Here is a 25,579-nt window from a genome sequence, read left to right on the forward strand (position 1 = left end):
AAAAAATGTGATTACTTGAAAATTTTTCAATTACATATGTGGCTCACATTACACAGTACTTTGATTGGATGATGTGACTCTAGAGAGTTTGAGAAATGAGGCAATTACTGTGTGAGTAGCTGAGGAAGGTTTCATGCCAAATATGAAGGAGGAACTGGTCTTTGGAGATCAGAGTAGGCAAGACAGAGTTAGGAAACCCAGGGGTGAGGAAGATGAGAAAAGGCATCAGGGAAGAGAGGCAAAAGAACATTTTTGCAAGACAGAGGAAATTAAAATTCTATTTCAACAACATGCAGGGTACAGTGGGCATGCATCTTGAACTGGTTATCTGGGAATGGGGAGACAGAAATACCGAAGCCAGTTATATCTTACTGTCCCTTGTGAAAAGGCTTTTGGGGGCCATTTGCAGAGAGCTAGCCATGACTGAGCTCCCATAGAGTCTGGCTAAAACAAAACAGCAAATTGAGGAGTTTAACTTGGGAGTGGGGAGTTCTTCCTTGACCCCCACCTTTTTCTGATTGACTCCCTTTGTATCCTGGTCTTAGTAGGCCTTCAGCATTGATCTTTAAAGCTATCCATGCTTACTTGCTTTCCTGGAGTTTTCTTCTGAAATGGTAGTGGGGCTGGTAAAAGTTACAATGGCAGTAGAAGGGCAGGCAGGAAGGACATTGGAGAGCTGTACAATAGGGGCTTTCACAAAAGGACAGTGAAGAGCAAAGCTAATCTGATCTGGAAGAGAAAAGGAAAGATCACAGCATTTAGATGTCTTTTGGTTGCTAATTTTGAAGTTGTGAGTTTGTGAGTGTGTGTGTGTGTGTGTGTTTGGGAATCATGAGAGACTGATACTGAAAATGTTTTCCTGTTAAGTCATTTTCAGACCTAGGTTGATTAGCCATCTTACATGTGTGGAATTATTATTTATAAGTGTTTTCCCAAGCCTGATTCAAAGTGACTATCTAACTATTTTTTTCTTTTGCAAACCAGAAAAGGTAGAGAAGGTATCCTAGAGAATAAAAGGAAAGGTACAGGTTTATAATAAGGGGGAAGGAAAGACCCACCTTGATCTCTATTCAGGGCTCAGCAACACCCCTGATGGACAGCTCTCCCATTTTTGACTTCCCTTTGTCAACTCCATCCTCTTAGCCCTACCTGGGTGGCAGAGCCCTCAGGCTGGGAGGGAGCTCCTTGTGTGCACTAGCATTACTGATCCTCCAGGGATTTGTGGCTACTGAGGTTTGCTGTCATAGAAACACTGTCCTGTGTACAGTCTTCTCAAGAAGGGTCCTTTCTGCCCTTCAAGGTGTGAGCTTATCAGACATGCTGATCTATGCAAATGAGCTAGTGCTACAAGGAGGACAGAAGGATGATGTAGTTGGCCTCTAGAGGTGTTCCACTCACTCATCAATAGTCAAGTGCTGCATGCTAAATGCAGCATACTAGGAAGACTGTCCTATTTCCCCAGGAGTCCAACCAACTAGGAGAAGGAATAGACACAGACTTACAGACTATCAAGATTTTTGTTCAAGAACTGCATCTATGTCAACAATTCACTATGTAATTTCCCTTAAGCTTTTAAGTTCAAATTATGATTTCATTATTCTATTCATACATCTAATAAATTTTATGAAACCAAGAATAATCACTCTCAGGGGGTCCTTGAATCAATGTTTGATTAACTCAAGTTGAATAGACTCAACTCCATTAAACAATCAATTCTGTCTATAAATTAGCTGATTAAGTTCCTACACACATATTTTTAAATTGCGGTAAAATTTACATGCAAGGAAATGCATAGATCTTAAGGGACAGTTTAATGGATTTTGATAACCAACAGCTCAATCAAGAGATAAAACATTTCTATCACCCCAGAAAGTACCCTCGAGCCCCTCTTCAGGTCAATCCTCACCCCTATGAGGAATCATTGTTCAGATTACTCCTGTAACACTTTAAACTGCATTTATCAATTTAACACATTCGATTTACTTTATAAGCACTTCAAATGCCTACCAAGATAAAATTGAAACCCTAACACATTATACCTTCCCAAGTCCTTAAGTAGCTCTTATAAATCTAAAAAACTAAACTTAAAAAATATGCTGAAACCCGGGCCGGGCATGGTGGCTCATGCCTGTAATCCCAGCACTTTGGGAGGCCAAGGTGGGCAGATCACGAGGTCAGGAGATCGAGACCATCCTGGCCAACTTGGGGAAGTCCTGGTCTCTACTAAAAATACAAAAACTAGCTGGGCATGGGGGCGCACACTTGTAATCGCAGCTACTTGGGAGGCTGAGACAGGAGAATCGCTTGAACCCGGGAGGCGGAGGTTGCAGTGAGCCAAGATCATGCCACTGCACTCCAGCCTGGCAACAGAGCTAGACTCTGTCTCCAAAAAAAAAAAAAAAAAAAAAAAAAAAAAAAAAAAAAAAAAAACCTAAGGTTTTTTGAACATTGCAATATTGCTTTGAAACCTAAACTATCTTACAGATCCAACTTAAAATAACAGTTCTAAAAGAAATTACATGTTAGGCTGGGCGTGGTCGCTCATGCCTGTAATCCCAGCACTTTGGGAGGCCAAGGCGGGCAGATCACTTGAGGTCAGGAGTTCGTGACCAGGCTGGCCAACATGGTGAAACCCCATCTCTACTAAAAATACAAAAATTAGCTGGGCATGGTGGTGGGCACCTGTGATCCCAGCCACTCAGGAGGCTGAGACAGGAGAATCACTTGAACCCCAGGAGGTAGAGGTTGCAGTGAGCTGAGATGACACCAGTGCACTCCAGCCTGGGTGACAGAGCAAGACTCCATCTCAAAAAAAAAAAAAAAAAATTACATGTTTCAAATTAGCATTTCAAAGCAAATCTGTCAAATTTCTGTAATATGTCATATTATCTTAAATGCTACGAACTATTAACATACAAATATTTCAGTCTCAAGTTATAATATACACATTTTTTTAAGTTCAGGGTCTCTGTCTCTGTCACTCAGGCTGTAGTCCAGTGGTACAATCATAGATCATTGTAACCTCCAACTTCTTCTGGGTTCCAGTGATCCTCCTGCTTCAGACTCCTGAGTAGCTAGGACTACAGGCGAGAACCTCCACTCACAGTTGGTTAATTAATTAATTAATTATTTAGTAGAGACAGGGTCTTGTTATGTTGCCCAGGTTGGTTCCAAACTCTTGGCCTCAAACAATCCTCCCACCTTGGCCTCCCAAAGTGCTGGGATTACAGGTGTGAGTCACTGTACCCAGCCATAACCCAAAATATTGATTTTATGCTACAGGTTGAGTATCCCTTATCCTAAATGCTTAGAACCAGAAGTGTTTTGGATTTTGGAATATTTGCACATACATAATGAGATATCTTGGGGATAGGACCCAAGTCTGACCACTAAATTCACTTACGTTCCACATACACCTTATACACATAAGCTGGAAGGTAATTTTATGCAATATTTTCAATAATTTTGTGCATGAAACAAAGTTTGTGTTAAGTACTTGTGTGTGGAATTTTCCTCTTCTCGCGTCATGTCAGTGCTGAAAAAGTTGTGGATTTTAGAGCATTTCGGATTTTGGATTTTCAAATTAGGGTGGCTCAGCCAGTATTATTTAGTTCTTCATCTTTATACACGAATCTCAAACTTCCCGGGAAGGAGGGAAAAAAGGAATTTACTTATTTACTAAAGGAAACAAATTTATCATCTCAAAGAAGTTGAGGTTAGAGGGTCAACGGTTAATAATAAAAGATTTTAGAACATTCATAAGACCTGAAGACTCACTGATTGTACTGGCACTGCAGATGTACACTCGCTGAGCCTTTGTTATGGTGGGTTTAACAGGGTTTCCAATTACCTATCTGATAAGATGTTTCTTGTAATGAGAATTCCCCTGGGAATCTAACTTTCTAATCACCTGGTTTGGGTTCAGTAACCACTCCAGTTACTTATTACTTGGTTAAATTCAACCCATTTCTTTTTTTTTTTTTTTTTTTGAGACAGAGTCTTGCTCTGTCGCCCAGGCTGGAGTGCAGTGGCGTGATCTCAGCTCACTGCAGCCTCCACATCCCGGGTTCAAGCAATTCTCCTGCCTCAGCCTCCTGAGTAGCTGAGATTACAGGTGCCTGCCACCGTGCCCAGCTAATTTTTTTGTATTTTTGGTAGAGACGGGGTTTCACCATGTTGGTCAGGCTGGTCTGGAACCCCTGACCTCGTGATCCACCCGCCTTGGCCTCCCAAAGTGCTGGGATTATAGGCGTGAGCCACTGTGGCCGGCTCAACCCATTTCTTTACTGGCTGATTCTTGTTATATCTGGCTTCAAGCCATGTATCTATAGTTATGTGAATGATGTTTACGTCAAAAGACTATTGGGATAATTAAATCAGGAAGTGACAGTAAGAGCTGGTCAGTGGTCATAATTGCTTGTAGTGCATATCTACATAAGTCCTATCACTTTTTCTTTCTTTACACTACAGTCTGTATGTTGCTGTGAAACTGGAACAGACCTATGCAATAATGCTCCCCTTCCAACATCTGCAAAGATGGACAAGGCACCACCTTCTCAATCCTATGGAAATTGACAGAAGGCTTCCTTGAATGAACTTATCAATCTCAATACCAAGCTTGCCTTGTCAGAGAATTAGACCACTATGATAGTTTTCATGACTTTACATATATGAACTTGATGTTATATCTAGTGAAAATACTTTTAAAAGCATAGTAAAAGCTCTATCATAAATTCCTAGGCCAAGAAGTTACCTCACTTGGTTGTAAAAATCTTTATTTGTGTTGCTCCTCACTGAGCGCCTTGTACATTCCATGGTAGCCTCGGGCGTTTTAAATAGCTGAATTTAAAATTTCATATTTCTATTTCAAACAAAAATAACCAGTACTACAACTGTCTTCTTGTTAACGGACATTTTATATGCATGACTCAATTATTTTGCTGTGGAATTTCAAAATTAGAACAAAGCTCTTCATTTTTTCCTACAACATTTAATTTAGCAAATTAAAAATAGAAGTCAACGGAATCAGGTAAAAAATGATATGTCCGGCTTCTTTCATAATCTGTAATTATTTTATACACAGAGATAATTTCAGCTTGATTGTCATTAGAAGACAATTTTATGTTCATTTATTGAGAAAAATAAACTAGATATTAGACCCAGGAGTAAAAGGTTGGTTCAGTAACAAAATGGTGGATTGATTGTTAGGATTATTCTTGTTTCTGAATGTCATGAATGGGAGCAATAAGGGAACCAAACCTTTTACTTGAGAGTTACCTTCTCACCTGCAATCATTCCATTCCCCTCTGACTCTTTCACCTGAAACCATCCAGCTAAGACCATCTCATATAAAAGTTGAGTTAGAACTAAAAATGGCCATTTTATTTTATTTTATTTTATTTTACGAGACAGAGTCTGGATCTCTTGCCCAGGCTGGAGTGCAATGGCATGATCTCAGCTCACTGCAATCTCTGCCTCCCAGGTTCAAGTGATTCTCCTGCCTCAGCCTCTCGAGTAGCTGGGATTACAGGCGCCTGCCACCGTACCCAGCTAATTTTTGTATTTTAAATAGAGATGGGGGTTTTACCATGTTGGCCAGGCTGGTCTCGAACTCCTGACCTCAGGTGATCCACCCACCTTGGCCTCCCAAAGTGCTGGGATTATAGGCGTGAGCCACTGTGCCTGGCCAACAATGGCTATTTTAAAAAATGTATCACAACCTGTTCCTATTATTTTTTATATCATGCCAGAAACATCTCTGCTGCTTTAGTCAATCACGCATGTAAATATTTTCAGGCAAAGAAGGTTGTGTGTGGAATACTGTAATGGAGACAGGATAAGGAATTCTTGTATTGTGTGGAGGGAGCACAATAAGATATATCAGAAAAAAGCACACTTTGTCTCTAACTTCCTAATGCTCAGCCTTTGGGCCTTCAATTAAGGCCTATCACTTCACATTTAGGTAATTAACCTTGGAAATCTGCACTACCAAATTCAAACATTAGAGGGTTTGTCTTCAGAGGCACGTACAAGTGTTCATACTCCAATGTGAGCCACTAGGTAGGATTCTGTATATGATGCAATAGGTCATACCACCCAAACTAGAAAGATTAGCAGATGATGAAAGGTTTGGATAATGTTTTATATAAAGTTTCAAAACTGAAACTTGGGAATGTCATTCTAAAAGTAATACCAGCTTACTAAGCCTTATATTCATTTATTCATAAGATTAATCTCATTCCAAAATACTCAAAGATTTTTGCTATCTTCTCATTACTCCTCATGAATATGCCCAAGAAAGAAACAGGATCCAATGCCTGTTATGAATCCAATTTTTCTAAGTCAAGGGCACTGAATCCAAAGGGAGACATTCAAATATGTGTTAGATACTTTAATAATTAAATTTAACCTCTACCAAGAAAAACTACATTTGCTTCATGAGTTGTCAATTTTAGTAAACTTGGTAGAGTAAACTATTTCAACTGTTTTACTATTGCATATGAACAGACATTATTCATATGCAATAGTAAAAAAAAATCTTCTCTAGAGATGATAAATTTCTGTGCAGACCAACAGTTCTTTTCTCCTTTGTCATGGGAATCCTAAGACGTGAACTTGGGAAATCAACCATTATTATAGTGGCTCGTCATAATCCAGTTTCTGAAAGCCACCATATTTGCACTATCACATTATCATAATTCTAGAGCCTATTACATGGAGAGCCAGAGCTGACTGTGGGTTGTATGATGTGGTTTAATTAGGCCCAGAATCTGACTCTAATTATACCTTGAAAGCGTTCTCACAGGGGATCAGATCGGGTGGGAATCTGACCCTCATCTGCAAGTGAAAATGGATTATAACTTTGGACATTCATGTCGGCCCCCAGCAGGATATACTTCATCCAAGATCAGACACACGTTCACAAGACACAAATAGCTTGTTTGGTGTTTGCATGCTGGTCTTCATCCAATGACTCCGGATGAAGCCATTCCCAAGTTTTCTATGGAAGAGAATGCTTTGGCATTACAAAACTGCACAACAAAATTAAACAAATGGTTCATCTTTCTTTTTAACCCAGTGATTTTTCATTATTTCAAAGTTTACAAATGAATGCTTTTAGGGCTTGGTGAATTACTGGAAAAGTCTTCTACAGACTCCCATCTGTTTTGCCAAGTGATTTTCTACAATTTCTTACAAGGTACATATCACCCAAGTAACACCTCACTCTCATCCTTTTCAATTTACGAAACTCATCATCTGAGCAGAAATCTAATTAAACAGCCTTAATTCCTCCACAAGAACCTTGTCACTTTACATGACAACTAGCACTGGAGAAACTCAGAGAAAGCCGTATGAGAGCAAACTTTCCATTAAAATAAAACAACAACAAAAATAGATTAAAAACTTAGTGAGAAAAATAATGGCAAAAAGAATTTTAAGAAGTGATTACAAACAAGGCAAGATAAACCAAAGGGGCCAATGCTGGAACTTAGAAGGGAATGTTGGATTAGAAAATGCCCTTCTAGGATGACCTTGGGCAAGAATGGTAAGGACTGCTGAGCCTTTATCCTCTTGAAACCATTATGGCAATTGGCCACCCTTTCCCAGTTGTTCTTGGCCATCACCTTTAGAGTCACAGTCACCTATCATTCCCAAAATGAACATCTATTAAGTGTCAAGGTGTTGTATTTGCTGTAAAAGAACTTGATTATCAGAATGTGCAGAAAATTTGGTACATATCAGTGATTCCAAGTGTTTGCTTAGCTAATAAACTATGTCTTCTGATTTTTCAAAGAAAATGGGAAGAGGAATGTGATGAAGAGATATAGTCCTTATCTGACCTAGAAAAGTTAAGTTCTGCAGGTGACCCAAATTTTGATCATTTCTCATAAGCTTGTCTTTCACTACATATATAATTAACTCCAAACTTGTCTAGTGTAACTACAAACTCATCCATTCTACCTTATTTCTCTCCTGAAGAAAACAAAACAGAGTGGTTGAAAACCCATTAGTTTTTACAGTCCTAGACAAACATTTCTTAGGAGTCTACCTGAAGTTGCTCTTTCTTTTTTTTTTGTTTTTTTTGTTTTTGTTTTTTGAGAAGGAGTCTCGCTCTGTCCCCCAGGCTGGAGTGCAGTGGCGCGATCTCAGCTCACTGCAAGCTCCGCCTCCCGGGTTCACGCCATTCTCCTGCCTCAGCCTCCCGAGTAGTTGGGACTACAGGCGCCTGCCACCACGCCCGGCTAATTTTTTGTATTTTTAGTAGAGACAGGGTTTCACCGTGTTAGCCAGGATGGTCTCGATCTCCTAACCTCGGGATCTGCCCACCTGGGCCTCCCAAAGTGCTGGGGTTACAGGCGTGAGCCACTGCGCCTGGCCTGAAGTTGCTCTTTCAATGTCTTTGCCTCCTGAGTCCCAAACTGTCTTGGCCTTCATACTCTGCTCTCGTGTGTGTGTGTGTGTGTGTGTGTGTGTGTGTTTTAAGAGACAGGGTCTCACTCTGTCACCCAGGCTGGAGTGCAGTTGCACTCCATGGGTCACTGTAGCCTTGACCTCCCAGGCTCAAGCAATCCTCCAGTCTTGGCCTCCTTTGTTACTGGGATTACAGGCACACACCACCACGCCCATCTAGTTTTTTTATTTTTTGTAGAGACGAGGTCTCACTATATTGCCCAGGCTGTTATTGAATCCTTGGGCTCAAGTAATCCTCCTGCCTTGGCCTCCCAAACTATGCTGGGATTACAGGCATGAGCCACAGCATGCCATTCTCTGTTCTCCACCGTTTTAAAAATATTTGGCACTTACAATCAAAAAGCCATTATTTGCTTACCCTCATTTAAAAAACAAGTTATGAAAACAATGTGGCGGGGGTGGGTAGAGTTGGGTGGCTGAAGGGGAACCTTCAAACTGTTTTCCATTCTGAAGAAAAGCAGAGGTAAATCCCTGGGAAGAGATGTGGACTTATAAGGATGTGGCATTTCCTCATGGGTCGTGGGAAGGAATTCATTGATTTAATTTACAACAATTAGGAGGTGCCTCTGTGCTGTGAGTTTTTTTAGCTCCAGCTGGCATGGGAATTATTTTCCCGGGGAATGCTCATACCCAAATACAAGGACACCTTCAGGAAGAGGAAAGGGAAGAAGTACCATCTAGGAACCAAGGATGTGAACCAGGAAATTCTTTTCCACTGCACTGATTTAAAAGAATAGCATTCTGGTGCCTAACAAACTCCATGGCCTTTTTGGAGTTTCCTAGTGCTGTGAAGGTTTCCCTTGGACATGAGATTGTTTTGCATGACAATATCCATATTATTTTCTCAATAACCAAAAATGTCATTTCCTGAAAAGAGTTAGAAATGCCAGTTGTCACTGTGAAACTCACACAGGTCTATGTGTTCCTTGAACCCTCACTAAACCTTGAAAACCCAAAGTACAAATTCAGATGCAATATGAAAGCCTTTCCAGCTCTCATCTCTCCCAAACTAGTTCCTACAGATCCTTCCTTCTTCCACACTTTCCATTTTTCCAGAATGAACTACTTGCTTTCTGTACATACACTCCCCGTCTTTCTATCCCCATGCCTTTATTTGCCTGGCAAGCAGTGCTGTCCCCCTGCTTCCATAAACTCAAATGTTACCTACCCTTGAAGGCAGGCTCAGATCTTGCGCTGCCTTCCCCAGTCCCCAGCTAGAAATAATTTCCTGCTTCTCTGAAAGTTTGAAGTAGATAATCCACACCTTCTTTATGGTAATTATGGCTTTCTACTTTATTTTGTGTTATAAGTGCTCTTCTGTCTTAGTGAAGATAGTAAACTTCCTGTGGGCAGGGTCCTTTGGCACCTAACACAGTGCAACACACACACACAGTGGGTACCCCATCCGCACTACCAAAATGAACAAACTAGAAAGACACTGTAACAAATTAAAGTAACTGTCCACAGGCAAAAATGTACATCGCCTCCCAGAAGTATTTGTTTAGCAAACACTGCTCCTAGACCAACAGTCTCTAGAACAGAAAGTCATGTTAAGCAAAATTATCCAAAACTTGGAAAAAAGAGAAAGAGAAGACTGTGAGCCCTTCCAGAGTCCCAAGAGAGCATATTCCATGAAGTCAGCCTAAGTCAGGGTCATCTGACTCTCCAGATTGGGATGTAACAGAGTCTGACTTTCTATTTACTAGTAGTTAGGGCTTAGACTCTGCAAAGTTAGATGTTAACTTAGAGAAACCCAGTAATATGCAACTTATTTTGTCCAAATGTTTCAGGTTTATTGCCCTGTAGGTCACTAACCAGTTTTGTATCCAAATTAGCTATGCTAGTCTGGCATTCTTTTCCCCCTACTACCCCCTTCCCCACATTTATATGTATCCGTTTCTGGCATCCTCCTTGGAAGCAGCTTTATCATCTTGCTGGTTCCTTCATTAAGAAGTTAAAAAAATCTTTGATGTGGACTAATTCAATCATTATATGAGAATTGGGTGTTCAACTTTTAAAAATTATACTTTCAGAATACTAATAATTAGGAATAAAAACAAATGTAAAAATAGGTACTGTAAGTATCATTATTTTGTACTCATAATTTTTTTAAATTTTTATCTAGAATAAATTTCCCAAATACCAAATTTACTCACCCATAAACATGTGTTTCCATTCCCAAGGATTTATACAAAAACAACAGAGAAAAGAATGAATATTCTTTATTCCTTGTTTAGAATTACTTCTAATGGCATGTATGTGTCTATTTGCAAGTCTGCTACAATCAATTCAGTAATAGCTTTACTTGAAAAGCCTGTATTGCAACTAAAATTATATCTGATCTATTAAAACTAAAATCTCCTTGTAAATTTCTTCAATTTATCTATCATTTGAAATTACTGAACATCTTAGAATGTAATTTTACATCATGTTAGGATGAATAGCATCTTGTAAATTCAAGCCATAATAATATTGCATTAGGAGCAATGCATTTATTCTGAAATCACAACAGGTCATAATGGAAACCAGACATTAATGCTTTAAGGAGTAACTAGCTGAAATTGAATGAAATAATCACCCAATCCATAAAACATTTATAAGATTTACCATAAAGCTCAGGTAATTTTTTTTTTTTTTTTTTACTGAAGAGAAATAATTCTTTCTTACTGTCCTAAACATCAAATGCCATCATATCATAAAAATAAAATATGGCACACAGATTATTCCATTTTGTTCATCCATTTATTCATATAATACATATTAACTTTACCCTATAATAATGAAAACGTTATGCTTGTTCACTATTATTTCCAATGTTGTTTAATCAACAAGGCTCAACATGTTCTCTGGCAAGACGCTTGACAAAAGAGAATCCAGTCTAAGCAGAGGGTTCAAAAGGTCTGGATTCTGCAACACAACTGCTGCCACTGCTGCTGCCTTCACACTCTCAACTTCATCTCAACATGATGAAACACTGATTCTACGCTGACAATCATGTAGCTTTTAAAGCAAGACGGTCTACTAAGTAAACCAATGAGCTCACTGGACAATCCTAATCTGCTCTCTCACCTATGTTTTACTCTAATTCCTCCTTTTCTTTCCTTTTGTATGCCTTTCCCTCTTCCACCTATCATAACCTCCATCAGCACCTCAAATGATGAACAGCTGGAGTAGATGGCTTAGGTAGGAGATGAGAACATCCCTAATTTCTATCTCCCTGGATATTGTCTTTGGAAAACACAACAAATTTGGAGTTGGAAAAAGTTGCTAACTCATGTGTTTCTCTTAGTAACCAGTTTTACATTTCTGATCACAAGGGGAGCACTTGTAAGTAAAAGCACAGACTTTACAAACACAAAGTATTTTAAGCCTTCCACCAAAGCACCAGTGTTTGCATAGTAGACACGCTTTTACACTGATAGGATCTTTCTGAAAGCAATCTTTGCTAATTTCTGCTATGCTGAGGAATGTATCACTGACAAACACCAGTGTGTTGCATAAATAAGCGGACACCTCAATACCTAGGGTACCGAAAAATAATAGTTTTGAAATCTGTAAGAACTGGCTCAAGTCCTGACTCTTCCACAAAGTTTCAGAAAAATTGTACTCACATTTTTTTCTCTTTTAATCCCCCCTTCTCAAACCATACTCCATCTAATCTAAGATACCAGCAACTGTCTCATCTATATTTTGTGCGCCAGGAGGAACAAACAAATGTTGCCCATTAAACTGTCTCACCATTCATTTAAGTTGCAGCTCAATTTCAGCAATATTAGTCTGTAAAAAAATGCTAATCTTAGAATCCATAAATGCAATATTCTACTAGCTGAGCACCTGATTGGCTACTCTACTATTCTTTAAATATGTTGTTCTATGTGTGTACATTGTTCTCTAACATATTGTAATCATTATTACTTGCTACACTGTGCATCTACTGACAGTTATAGGCACATAGGAGGCTATAAACTTATAATTACTGCTTAGACGATCAAAGGGACTTGAAGGAACTCTTACTGCAAAAATGGAGTTAGTGTCAAAAATTTTAAATGCATGCTCAAAATAATTTGCTTCCCCAACTTTAGATATTTTGGGGGAGCTGAACTTGCGAGCATTCAAATAGTGTTCAAAATTTGCCATTTGGAGAGTCATCATGCAAATTCATCTAAAACAAATTCCCTGAGCTCCTACTGTGTGAAAATCATTGCATTAGAGTCTATGAGATACAAAGACAAATTAGATTTGATTCCCATCCTCTAAGACTTCACATTCTGGTTGGAAAAATGGAACTGGTATATGAAAGAATGATAAAGCCATGAGAAGATTATTACTATTCTTGCATTGCTATAAAGAAATACCGGAGACTGGGTAATTTACAAAGAAAAGGGGTTTAATTGGTTCACAGGTGCTGCAGGCTGTACAGGAAGCATGGCACCAGGCATGTGCTCGGCTTCTGATGAGGCCTCAGGAAGCTTTTACACATGGTAGAAGGCAAAGCCAGAACTGGCACGTCACATGGCGAAATTAGGAGCAAGAGAGAGAGTGTGTGTGGGAGGGGGGCGGGCGGCAGTGGCGGGGGGAGTGTCATACACTTTTAAACAACCAGATCTTGTGAGAACTCACTCATTATCATGGAGTCAGCACCAAGCCATGAGGGATCTGCCCCCATGACCCAAACACCTCCCACCAAGCCCCACCTCCAGCATTGGGGATTACAATTCGACATGAGATTGGGGTGGGGACATCTCTCCTTTCTCTGAATCACATACACGGTATCATAAAATGTTATGTGATTCAGAGAAAGGAGCGATGACTCTGGACCAGGGAACCAGAGAAACATTCACAACTGAAGTGCCCCTTGACTTAGGACTTGGAGGATACACAGGAAGCATTCTGACAAATAGACATGGGTTAGAGGAATGGGCCTACCAGTCAGAGGGAACTGCTTGGTTAAGGGCCAGAAGGCTTAAAAGTGTAGTGAATGGCAATTGTTTAGTTTCAGTTCATGGGGTGGGGTGGTAAAAAGACAGTTTGGGAGAAGATGCAAGAGGACTTTGAAAATCACATAAAGGAAGTGGCATCTATTTTTTCCTTATGCAGTGTAGTCATTGTAGGTTCTGCTGTTGTTGCAATTGTGGTTTATTTCATGGAAACACATCTGACAACTAAGATGCATTAATATACACCTGCAGTGGGTTAAATTGTGTCTGCAAAAAGGTATGTTCAAGTCCTAACCCCTGGTACCTGTAAATGGGACCTTATTTGAAAATAGAGTCTTTGTTTTTTCTTTGAGACAAGGTCTCACTCTGTCGCCTAGGCTGGAATGCAGTGGTGCAATCTCAGCTCACTGCAGCCTCGATTTCCCAGGCTTAGGTGATCCTCCCACCTCAGCCTCCCAAGTAGCTGGGACCACAGGTGTGTTCTCCCACACCTGGCCAATTTTTTGTATTTTTTAGTAGAGATGGGTTTTCGCCATGTTGCCCAGGCTGGTCTCCTGAGCTCAAGCGATCCTCCTGCCTTAGCCTCCTGAAGTGCTGGGATTACAGGGTGTGAGCCACCATGCCTGGCCTGAAAATAGAGTCTTCACAGATGTAATCAAGTTAAAGTGAGGTAAGGCTGGAGTAGGGTGGGCTCTTTATAACAATAAGGAAATTTGGACACAAATTCGAGACACAGCAGGAGAATGTGATAACGGAGGAAGAGTTTAGAGCACTGTAGCTGCAAGCCAAAGAACTCCAAGAATTGCCTGCAACTACCAGAAAATGGGAAGAGGCAAGGAAAGATCCTCCCCTAGAACCTTTGGAGGGAGCATGGCCCTGCCCAAATCTTGATTTCAGACTTCTAGCTTCCAAAACTGAGAGGATAAATTAGTCTTGTTTTATACTTTCCCAGTTTGTGGTAATTTGTTATGGCAGCCCTAGTACATTAATACAATATCTTTTTTTTTTTTTTTGAGACAGAGTCTTGATCTGTTGCCCAGACTGAAGTGCAATGGTGCGATCTCAGCTCACTGCAAGCTCCACCTCCTGGGTTCACACCATTCTCCTGCCTCAGCCTCCCAAGTAGCTGGGACTACAGGTGCCCACCACCATGCCCAGCTAATTTTTTATATTTTTAGTAGAGACGGGGTTTCGCCGTGTTAGCCAGGATGGTCGCTATCTCCTGACCTCGTGATCTGCCCGCCTCGGCCTCCCAAAGTGCTGGGGTTACAGGCATGAGCCACCACGCCTGGCCTACAATACCTTTTTTGACTATTCTTTGTAAGGGCAATTAAAATCTACAACATTAGGACTGCTATGTAATGCTAGATCAGCGAAAGCTGTAATGGGAATGGGAAGCAGCCGTGGATGGGAGAGATTCTCTGAAGTTCTAATTCCTTTTAATTTCCTCCATCTTTTATTTTGGCTTTTGCAAAATATTTAATTTTAAGAAAGATTCTTGTTTTAAAATTATAAAGCATGAGGGTATCAAAACCTTGATCTGGCAGTTTTCATATGAAACATACCATACAGAAATACAGAGATACTCACTTCAACATGTTGACAGGTTTGGATGAGTTTAGCCAAAAGGGTCTCCAGTTCTGTGTTCCTCTTAATAAGGTTGGTGAGGTTACTCTCTAAGTTTTGCTGTTCAAAAAAGAAAAAAGAGGAAAAACATTATTCTGCATATTTTTATACTTCAGATATACAAAATTACTCATACTGAGGAAAAACTGATACATTTTTCAGAAACCTTAGTGAAATCAACATAATTTCAAGTATTTATAGATTTAAACTGGATTTTCAAAAGTTGCATTTAAAAGAACCTTTTAGACACACTCAGACTTTATTCTTTTTGTTTCTGCTTCTTGCACTAACTCAGGGATACTTAACAGAATAATTAGTTATAGGTTATCTCTAAGTCACGACCTAGGGAGAAAGGAGGTAATTGGATTTCTATCCCTTTACTTGAATCAGAGCTGGCAATAATATAAGGAATATATTCCCACATCAAATCAACTACCATTGGATTTTTCAGATTTATCCTTTTATGGGCAGGCTGAGGCTAATCCCTTGGAGGAAGGTTTGAATTGTTTAGCTCTTGCTGACAATAAGGTCATTTATAGACATTTATGATAAGTCCTCGTCACACACACATTTGGTCAGTTGTAGTGGAGTTGACTCTCTGTATCCACTGGGTTCCACATACCTGGATTCAACTAATTGCAGATCAAAAATATTGGAAAAAAATGGATGACTGCATCTGTACTGAACATGTACAGACTTTTTTCTTGTCCTTATTCCCTAAACAATAGAATATATCTACTATTTACACAGTATTTACATTGTAATAGGTAATATAAGTTATCTAGAAATGATTTAAAGTATGCAGGAGGACGTGATTAGGTTATATGCAAATAACAGGCCATTTTATATCAGGGACTTGAGCATCCATGATTTTAGTATCTATGAGAGACCCTGAAATTAATCCTTTATGGATACCAACAAACAATTGTACCTTTTATTGTTCATGCTTCTATTCTTTGTCCATCAATGCCAGATCAAATTTCTTTGAACACTATATTTACCACTCATTATCCCGCATAAGACTCTAGAATTATTCCCTATTCCTTTAGAGCATCAAACTTAAAGTTCTCTGGAATGACTATTTAATCCTATTTTCAAACACAATAACTCTCTGTTCTGGGTAAGACTCACTAAGATTTCTCTGTTCCTTCTCATTCACATGCTCTTGATTGCCAGGGGTGTCCAATCTTTTGGCTTCCCTGGGCCACGCTGGAAGAAGAACTGTCTTGGGCCACACATAAAATAACTAACACTAATGACAGCTAATGAGCTAAAAAAAAAAAATCACAAAACAATCTCATAATGTTTTAAGAAAGTTTATGAATTTGTGTTGGGCTGCATTCAAAGTGCTTCTGGGCTGCAGGTGGCCTTGCAGGCCACGTGTTGGACAAGCTTGATTTACACAATTCATTCATTTACTTATGTGTTCCTACCATTCATTCATTTACTTATGTGTTCCTACCATTCATTCATTTACTTATGTGTTCCTACCATTCATTCATTTACTTATGTGTTCACACAACAAGTACTTATGAAGCTTCTACAATATGCCAGACTCTGAAAGAGACAGTGGGGAAATCAAATAAAAATATTAACATCTACTCCCTGTCCACAAGGAAATAGATGACTGTACAAACTGGGAGAAAGATGCTGCAAACAAGAGAAGGGCAAGAGTTGATGGCTGCCGGTTAAAGGTTTCCAAGAGGGCCAAGTCTTGCAGCTGAGGCTTGAAGGATGTCCAGGGGTTTTTTGTTGCACAACAGTGGAAACTTCTTGGAAAGAAAGAAGTGAGCATGTGGAAGAATCTTCCATGGGCAGGGAATAGAACAATGTCGTATGCCAACATCAGAGAGGCTGAGAGGGCAAAAGATTAGGGAAAGTGTGTTTTAGCATCTAGACAGTTCCACAAGTATGGCAAAGATATGGAACAACAGGACATTTCATGGAAAAGAAAACAGACCTCAAATTTATAATGCCATCTGAGAAAGAGGATTTAGAAAGAGTTTGAGGGATTTTGAAAACTAACAAGTTCATAAAGGTGTTAATATTTCATTATGCTGTAAAATTTATGAAAATTTTATCTCATTCTACTTCCCTAAATTTTTTATTTAGAAAAGTATATTAGGCCGGGTGCGGTGGCTCACGCTTGTAATCTCAGCACTTTGGGAGGCCGAGGTGGGCGGATCACGAGGTCAGGAGATCGAGACCACGGTGAAACCCCGTCTCTACTAAAAAAATACAGAAAAATTTGCCGGGCGTGGTGGCAGGCGCCTGTAGTCCCAGCTACTCGGAGAGGCTGAGGCAGGAGAATGGCGTGAACCTGGGAGGCGGAGCTTGCAGTGAGCCGAGATCGCGCCACTGCACTCCAGCCTGGGTGACAGAGCGAGACTCCGTCTCAAAAAAAAATAAAATAAATAAATAAAATAGAAAAGTATATTAAGGAAAAGAACCACTTTTATCTAAGGCTTAAAATGCATATGTCAAAAGCAGAACTTTCTGGTTATTTTTAAAACAAGTTAAACTTATTAATCTGGTTTTATCCTATTGACTGTTTTTAAAATTTTTTAATGAATGCATTTTCATTTCTAGTAGGTTCTTTATCACATCTCCCTTTTCTTATTGAATTTCTGTCTGTTCCTATTACAAAAACACAATTCTCTTCTCCATAATCTCAAGACAACTAAACTTACTTATTCTTAAGCTCTTTTGAGAAAAGGCAATTCTGTATTTCCCTTTGCCTGTTGAATATTTCTCAAGGATCTGATTTTATCTTTGTCCTGTAATTTTTGTCTGACAGCTCATACAATGTAAACTTTGTTCCCTGTGCTGTGATTTGGGGATTGACATAGCCCAGCCAGATGAGAAGCATATTCTGAGGTTAGGGTATGAGGTTGTTTTCCCAAAGAGGACGCTCCCACAAGGCACTCGTGTGCAACAGAGGCACAGATCCTAGTTTGACTCAGTGCCTCTGCTTCCTTCCATGAGAGTTCTGTGTCTGGCTTCAATTCCAGAGAAGATGTCAGGTTCCCTTTGAGTCCAGTCTATGCATGGGGGTCTTGGCCTCCAGGTGTACAAGGCTCTTGCCACATGTAATGTTTACTTCCCTATGTGTCCACTGAAGTCACCATTGCCCCATGTCATCTCCACTTCTTGGGAGTAGCCCAGTGTCAGTCTTCCCTCACACTTTCTTTCATTTCCGGTCCTTGGAGGCTTTCCATATATGTTTACGCTTGGTTATGTATTCATTAAAATACATTTTAAAATATTTTATCTGTAATTCTCATGTGTTCAAAATTCAGAGGAAGGCTTTGTGCACATTTCATCTGGACTGGAAAACCAACAAGAAACCTTCAATTCTGTCTTGGAAACACTCAAAACATTTCAAATATGACAATTTTAAAGGGGAAAAATAACTTTTTCACTTAAAGAATGGGATACAAGAGGCTGAAGAGTCAGAGAATGAACTAGACACAGTGATTTATGTACAACTTGATCTTATGCTTGCATCAAAGAAAAACTTGCTTTTAACAACAACAACAAAAGCCAAAGGTTTTTTTTTATTGTTTGGATTAAATGAATCGCAACTGCTAATCGCTTTATGGTCAGAGACTAGACAATGATTTTGAAGCATCCCATTCTTCAATGTCCTTGATATAGACATAACTATTATAAGGTATATTTGTCAACTTTTTTGGTATGTTAATACTAGGGGATACTTTTCTTTTTGGCTGACCCTTCACAGCAGGAAATTTCTAGGGAAACACATCATCTAACTGTTTACAGTTCAATTGTCATAAGTATGACTTTTCTAAAGCTAGTCAGCAAAAGAGGGCCAAAGAAATGCAATCCAACACATTGAGATTTTACAAACATCTGCTTGCTTCCCCCTCCCTTTATTAAGTATACATCATGCATCAAATCTGTTTTTAATCAACTAATACATAGACTAAAGCCTGTGGTTTAAACACATTGACCTATCCAGATCCTTTGGGGTTATTCAAATTTAAATAGTACAAGTGTTACTGAAGTCTGCAAAGAATTACCGAGTCAGTTAGAAGCATAATAAAGGGAAATTAAGCTGGGAGAGAGACTTGTTTCCAAGTGGTACCAAAGGGGCTGACAAAACTTTTGAAGGGAACCTGGGTAATGGGAAGATAACAAAATCCAGTCCTTAATGAGCCATGCACCCATAAGCTTCCACTACAGGGACTTCTCTGAAGATTTTCTGGAAATTAACTCTATCACTAACATCCTGTGTGGTAGTGGTCAGCAGGCTCCATAATCTCTTGATTTTGACTGTGATTTGTGCAAAACAGAGATCATACTTTTCCATATAAAAGTCATGGGATTAAGCAGATATCAGTTTCTACACTGCCCTATGGATATCTAAAAAAATTCTACAGAGCACAAGAAAAATTGGTTTTAGTTCCCTGTTCTCACCTTGAAAACATCAATATATTGACATCTCCTTACTCAAGCCAAGTTTTGTACAAATCCAAGGAGTCAGGCATGAGTGACCACATATGCAGAGGGAGGAGACTGGGGCTACCATCCCAGCTGGACTCTCTTGGGCAAATGACTGGATGTGTCTTGGGCTCAGTTTTCCCATCCATAATGTATGGATAATGATAAATCTACCTATCTATACTACTGTTAAGATCAAATGAGAAAATGAACGCACTCATCAGAGAACTACATGAATGTCTGTTGAAATTATGAATTGTAAGATGGAACATTTAGTTTGGACACAGTTCCAGACACTAGAAGGGCCCAACCCTGTGCCTCTGGCAGGCACCATTCTCCAGCTTGCTCATGGCTTTTTCCTGCAAGCACCTGTGCCTTTTCACCCCAGGGCCTTACCCGGCTTCAGGCAAGGCAGGTGCTGGGGAGAGTAAGAAGAAGCTGATGCTCCTAGGAGCAGCCCTGAAGTGGCAATTACTGGCAGTTGGTGGATACGCAGCCCAGCTTTTTCACCTCCTGGGTGGAACCACTCTGAGCCTCTGTCTACAAGGGGGAGGCAGCACGTGGGTCCACAGCAACAACCTGCTCATTAACCCTCTTTCCTCTTCATTCTCTTCCCTGTTTGCATCCCCTCTCCCTCCAGGTGCTTCCTGGATCACCTCCCAATTCAAATTCTGAGTCACAGTCTGCTTCTGGGAGAACTCATCTACGATCATCTCCATAGACCACCTAACCCATTTTTGCGTATGCCTTTCTGTGAAGAAGAGCCAAATCAGAAAATATTTTATTGCTTTAGAAAGACATTTGCAAATACAGCAGGTTTTCTCTCTTCCCCCATCTTTCCTCTTTCTGCTTTTTCTAGAGGTTACATATCCTCCAAATTCCAGGCTGTAGATCAGCAGTATCAATAGAAACCTAATGTGAGCCACAAATGTGAGTCACATTTCAAATTTTTCTAGTAGTCACATTAAAAAAATAGAACCAAGAAAAGTTAATTTTAGTAAAATTGTCATTTCCACCTGCAATCAATATTTGAAAACTGATGAGATATTTTACATTTTTTTCTTTCTTTTTACTAAGTCTTTGGAATCTGGTATGTTTTACACTTATGACACATCTCAACTCCAACCAGCCCCATTTCAAACACTTGGGAGCTACATCTGGCCTAGAACAGGGGGTGGCAAACTTGCTATAAAAGATCATGTAGTAAATATTTTAGGCTTTATTGGCCATATGTTCTTGGACACAATGACTCAATTCTGCTGCTGTTTTAGCATGAAAGCAGCCATAGATAACATGTAAATGAGTGGGTAGGACTGTGTTCAATGAAACTTTATTTACCAAAACAAGTGGTGAGTGAGATTTGACCCACAACTGTTGTTTGCCACGCCCCCAGTCTAGAAGGTAAAAATCAAAATGATAATATTGTCTGGGCCACTGATAAACATCTGCTTCTGTTAAACACTAACATTTGTCCCAAACTTTTTGTGTAAGTCTGAAATAGATGCCACTCAATGAACCTCTAGGAAGAATTCTTTCTCTACAAGATGCTAAGAGCACTTTCACTTATGGCCAGAGAGCTTAGCTTGACAGAACCCACAATAATCTGAAGAAAATTAAACAGCATTTTGCCTCGTAGATATTCTAATTTAAGGAGCATAATGGTTAAGTACACAGAACCTGGTGCCAGTCTGCCTGGTTTGAAGTCCTAGCTCTGAGACCTTCAACAAGTTCTTAACCTCTGTGCCTCAGTTTCCTCATGGGGCTGTCAAGATTATTAGAGGAGGAGATACGTGCAAGCCCTAGGAAGAGCACCTGGCTCACGATGTGTTGTATCGGTGCTGGTTAAATAAAATAAAAAACTTGTTTTTCAAGTTTAGAGTTTAGACTGATTTTAAAAAAAAGCTTAATTTGTAACACTCACACCACAACCAAATTAAAAGCATGCCCATACAGTTAATAAAATATTTAAACCACCACCAAATTAAAAGCATGCCCACACACTGCATAAATTATTTCTTCTGTAGATTTTCAATTTAGTAGTACATAGCTACAAGAATATATTTCCCCCTAAGATTACATTTTCCAAAAACACTGATTCCAATTTGCTCAGCTTTCTCATGACGTGATTATTGTCAGAATTCCCATCTGGACTGCGGGTCCCTGTTTTAGACTAAGTGTACATATTTCTAAAATGTGCAATGTCCTAAATCTCAATTAATGCTAATGCTACTATTTGTTGTCATCTCGTCCATGAAGCTCTTCTCATCTGTTAGTTTGAATGGGTAACTCCCTTTCCTTTCACGGTATTACTCATACCTCTTTTCCTCTACTTTCCCCACTCCTGTGCTGTGCTCCTGCCATTGTGAACAAGCTGTTTTATGGATCCAGGCTTGTTTCTGGGTCTGAGCCTGGGCGCAGTCTCGTCCCTTCGCCTGGAATGCATGTGCATAGCAGAAAATTCTACCAGCAAAAAGAGAGTATAATAAAGTGATAGTATGTATTGAGTACTTGCTGTATACCCATCATTGCTTAGTCCCTTCCCACTGTACACACTTAAATATTCAATGATATTTCCAATTAGCATGGAAAACTGAATATTCATTGCACAACCCTTCTGAAATCCAATGTAGTAAATCAACTAATTAGTTAATTTAACAACTAGTATAGATTGTTGAGACAATGTCTTCTCTCAGCTTTGCTAAACAATAGAAAGAAGTCTTCCACGCTTTCAGGCTTTTCTCATTGGTACCATTGAGTCTGACCCCAAGAAGAGGGCCTTGAGAGTTTAGAAGAATTTTTGAGGAATGTTATATAACACTGTCCAGACCACAGGATTCCTGTGAAGGCAAATATAACATTATCAAACAAATTTTTACAAACCAGGATTTATAAAAATAGAAAGATGATATAGCAATTATCACTAACACATCAACTTCAAGTTCCATCTAAACCCAAAGTCAAGTTGCTCCCAGCCTTAATTCATTACCTTTTCCCCAAGTGATATTTTCATAGTGCTCTTATTCTGTGAGGTTTTAGTAAATGTGTTACGACTTGGTGGCATTCAATACTACTCTCCCACCACTACCACCAAAAAAAAGAAATACAAATAATTCAAAATGGTCCTTATAAAAGGCAAGGATACCAGTGGGCAGATTTAGCTTCTTAATATGAAGCCAAGGATTGGGTATAGGTCACATTTGTGGAAGGCAAAGTTATCAAACGTGTTGCTTAAAGAATGAGGCTTCCTTACCTACTTTATGGAAAAAGGGTGATTAATTTTTCTTACCAGTTTTATTTTTAATGCACACATTTTGGATGCATCTTCACAGAGCCACAGTCAACCTCCTTCATGTTAGGTAGTTTTTAGTAAGGCTTATTTGAGCTGATAATTGAACAATTCATGTTGGGACAGCTGATTTTACACCAATCTGAATATGAGCCTTTAGGCATGGATAGGGACACCAGCAGAGAATAGTAAATCCAACTTAACAGATGAGCTTTGTACTTCTACAGACAGTGATACCCAATCAAATAGCAAGGGAAGCAGACAAATGCCCCTAATTTTAGCCTTCGGAGACCTGAACCTAAGAGTCAGGTTGCAGGGAATTAATGACTTGTCATTGAGCACTACTATTAAAATGTATGCTTGAAACAGGAGATTTCAGTAATTCCTTTTGGGTTTGCCCAGGACTTAAAGAATGCTTGTTCTTATTCCGAAGTCAATACTTCAGAATGTCTTTAAAGTATAATATTAGGTCTGGATACCTTTCAAGGCAAACACAGATCTGGCTTGTTTCATTCCATAATATTCAGAGTGACATTCAGCAACTGTGTTCGGAGCCCTCTGGCACCCAGCACCACCACTCCAGCGTGATCAGGATATGGACACGTCAAGTGCCACAACCCATACATTTCTTCTAAGGAACTTTAATCACAATAGTTAATATGAAAACACACCTATATTAACACATGCCACTTGTATAAAAGCATAAATTCTTTATATGTAACCAAATTTTAAAGATGTTTTAATTACACTGCAGGAATCTGAGACTATCTTCAGGTTCGACTCGACAGACCGCAAATACATGTAATTTAGGTTGTTTTAATTTTTTAATGCATTTTTTTCATTGGTTATAATAGCTACCATTTCCAAATGCCCTGGCAAGACAGGCCGCCGAGGGAACTTCAAAAACCTAATAAAATACAATCTGCATATAAATTTAAGTCTAGTATTCCATGGACTACAATTTAAGTCATTTTGATATGTGATACAGTATTTACCTTGTCAGGTTTTATTTGAAATTTCTATATTAACACCACATAATCTGTTCCATATATTTATAAATTCCATCATTAGGAGTTCAGTGTTTATTTTTCTAACCTGGTAGTCAATAACATACAGAGAACAACTTTTAAATACTGTGTATGGTCTAGAAGAGCTTTTATTTTAATGGAGATAAATAGATATCTTAGTATAGTCCTATTCATTTAGTTATAATTTTAGCAGATCCAAAGACGACTAGTTATTTCCAGGTATTAGAGATGTGAATGGCCTTTTTTATTCACTCCTCCTCCCCAGCCCCATTTCTGCCTATAATAAGAGAGGTGAGCAAATGACCAATAAATACATTTGTTGGTTTTGAGAATGGATATCACATGAAGCTGTATTACTAGAATCCTTTCAAATTCTCTAACTTAAAAACAATGATCTCAGTTGCAAAATTTATGCCTGCAGAAAAATGCTTCTAAGAATAAGTCTATAACTTTTATCAGCAGGACATAAAGGAAGCATTTTGTAAGACTATAACACAGCTAGAAGAGCTGTGGATGGTCCAATTGGGCAACTCTCTGGCTGCCCTCTCTGCTCATTTGCCCCTGTTCAACTTCTGAATCCTTCTCAACACAGTACTCTGGGCTGCCATAGCAATATCAAAAGAGGCAACAGGCAGGGCACTGTGGTTCATGCCTGTAATCCCAACACTTTGGGATACCAAGGTGGGAGGATTGCTTTAAATCAGGAGTTCAAGACCAGCCTGGGCAACATAGTGAGACCCCCATCTCTACAAAAACGTTTTTAAAAATTAAAAATTAATATTAAGCCAAGGATTGGGTACAGGTTAAATTTGTAGACTACAGCTGGTGCACATCTGTAATCCCAGTTACTCAGGAGGCTGAGGAGGGAGGATTGCTTGAGCCTGGGAGTTCAACACTTCAGTGAGTTATGATTGCACCACTGGACTCCAGCCTGGGGGACAGAAAGAGGCCCTGTCTCTTAAAATAAATAAATAAATAAATAAATAAATAAATAAATAAATAAATAAAACAAAAGGGGCAATCTACTTGCCAGTTAAGAATTACATGGTGAGGAGAATATTGTAAAACAAACTAATAGTAGTTAATTATTTTTGCTCAAGTGAAAACTTTCAAATCAGGAAGATATTCAATGTCCTAAACCAGAGGTTAGCAAACTATGGTTGGTCCACTGGTCAAATCTTGCCTGCTGCCTGTTTTTGTGTGGCTTGCTAGCTAAGAATGGTTTTTTTTTTTTTTTTTTTTGAGACAGAGTTTCGCTCTTGTTGCCCAGGCTGGAGTGCAATGCGGCGATCTCGGCTCACTGCAACCTCCGCCTCCTGGGTTCAAGCGATTTTTCTGCCTCAGCCTCCCAAGTAGCTGGGATTACAGGCATGTGCCACCATGCCCAGCAAATTTTCGTATTTTTTAGCAGAGAAGGGGTTTCTCCATGTTGCTCAGGCTGGTCTCGAATTCCCAACCACAGGTGATCCACCCGCCTCGGCCTCCCAAAGTGCTGGGATTACAGGTGTGAGCCACCGTGCCCGCCCTTATTTTTGCATTTTTAAATAATTTTTTTTAAATAAAAAGAATAACATTTTGTGACACATGAAAAGTATACAAAACTCACATTTCTGTAGCCATAAAGTATTGTTTACTGTTGCTTTCACAGTACAATGAGAAAGTTGAGGACTTGTACCTACAAAGACCAAAATATCTGCTATCTGGCCATTTGCAGAAAATTGTTTTCCTTATTTAAAAAACAACCTTCTCTTTTTAATAATGAAACA

At 39.3% G+C, this 25,579-nt stretch overlaps 1 protein-coding gene across 8 annotated transcripts in view; it reads right to left on the bottom strand.

Annotated features, from left to right (window-relative positions):
- Positions 1 to 25,579, bottom strand: part of MID1 (midline 1) — a 673,077-nt gene that overhangs the window by 70,497 nt on the left and 577,001 nt on the right. For all 8 annotated transcript variants that reach the window (XM_063634953.1, XM_055266923.1, XM_055266925.2 and 5 more), the window contains one exon: positions 15,000 to 15,095. In XM_063634953.1, the coding sequence (XP_063491023.1) occupies positions 15,000 to 15,095 (96 nt within the window). The remainder of the gene's footprint in view (positions 1 to 14,999; positions 15,096 to 25,579) is intronic.

Source organism: Symphalangus syndactylus, chromosome X (assembly GCF_028878055.3).
Source record: "Symphalangus syndactylus isolate Jambi chromosome X, NHGRI_mSymSyn1-v2.1_pri, whole genome shotgun sequence".
NCBI classification, from domain to species: Eukaryota; Metazoa; Chordata; class Mammalia; order Primates; family Hylobatidae; genus Symphalangus; species Symphalangus syndactylus.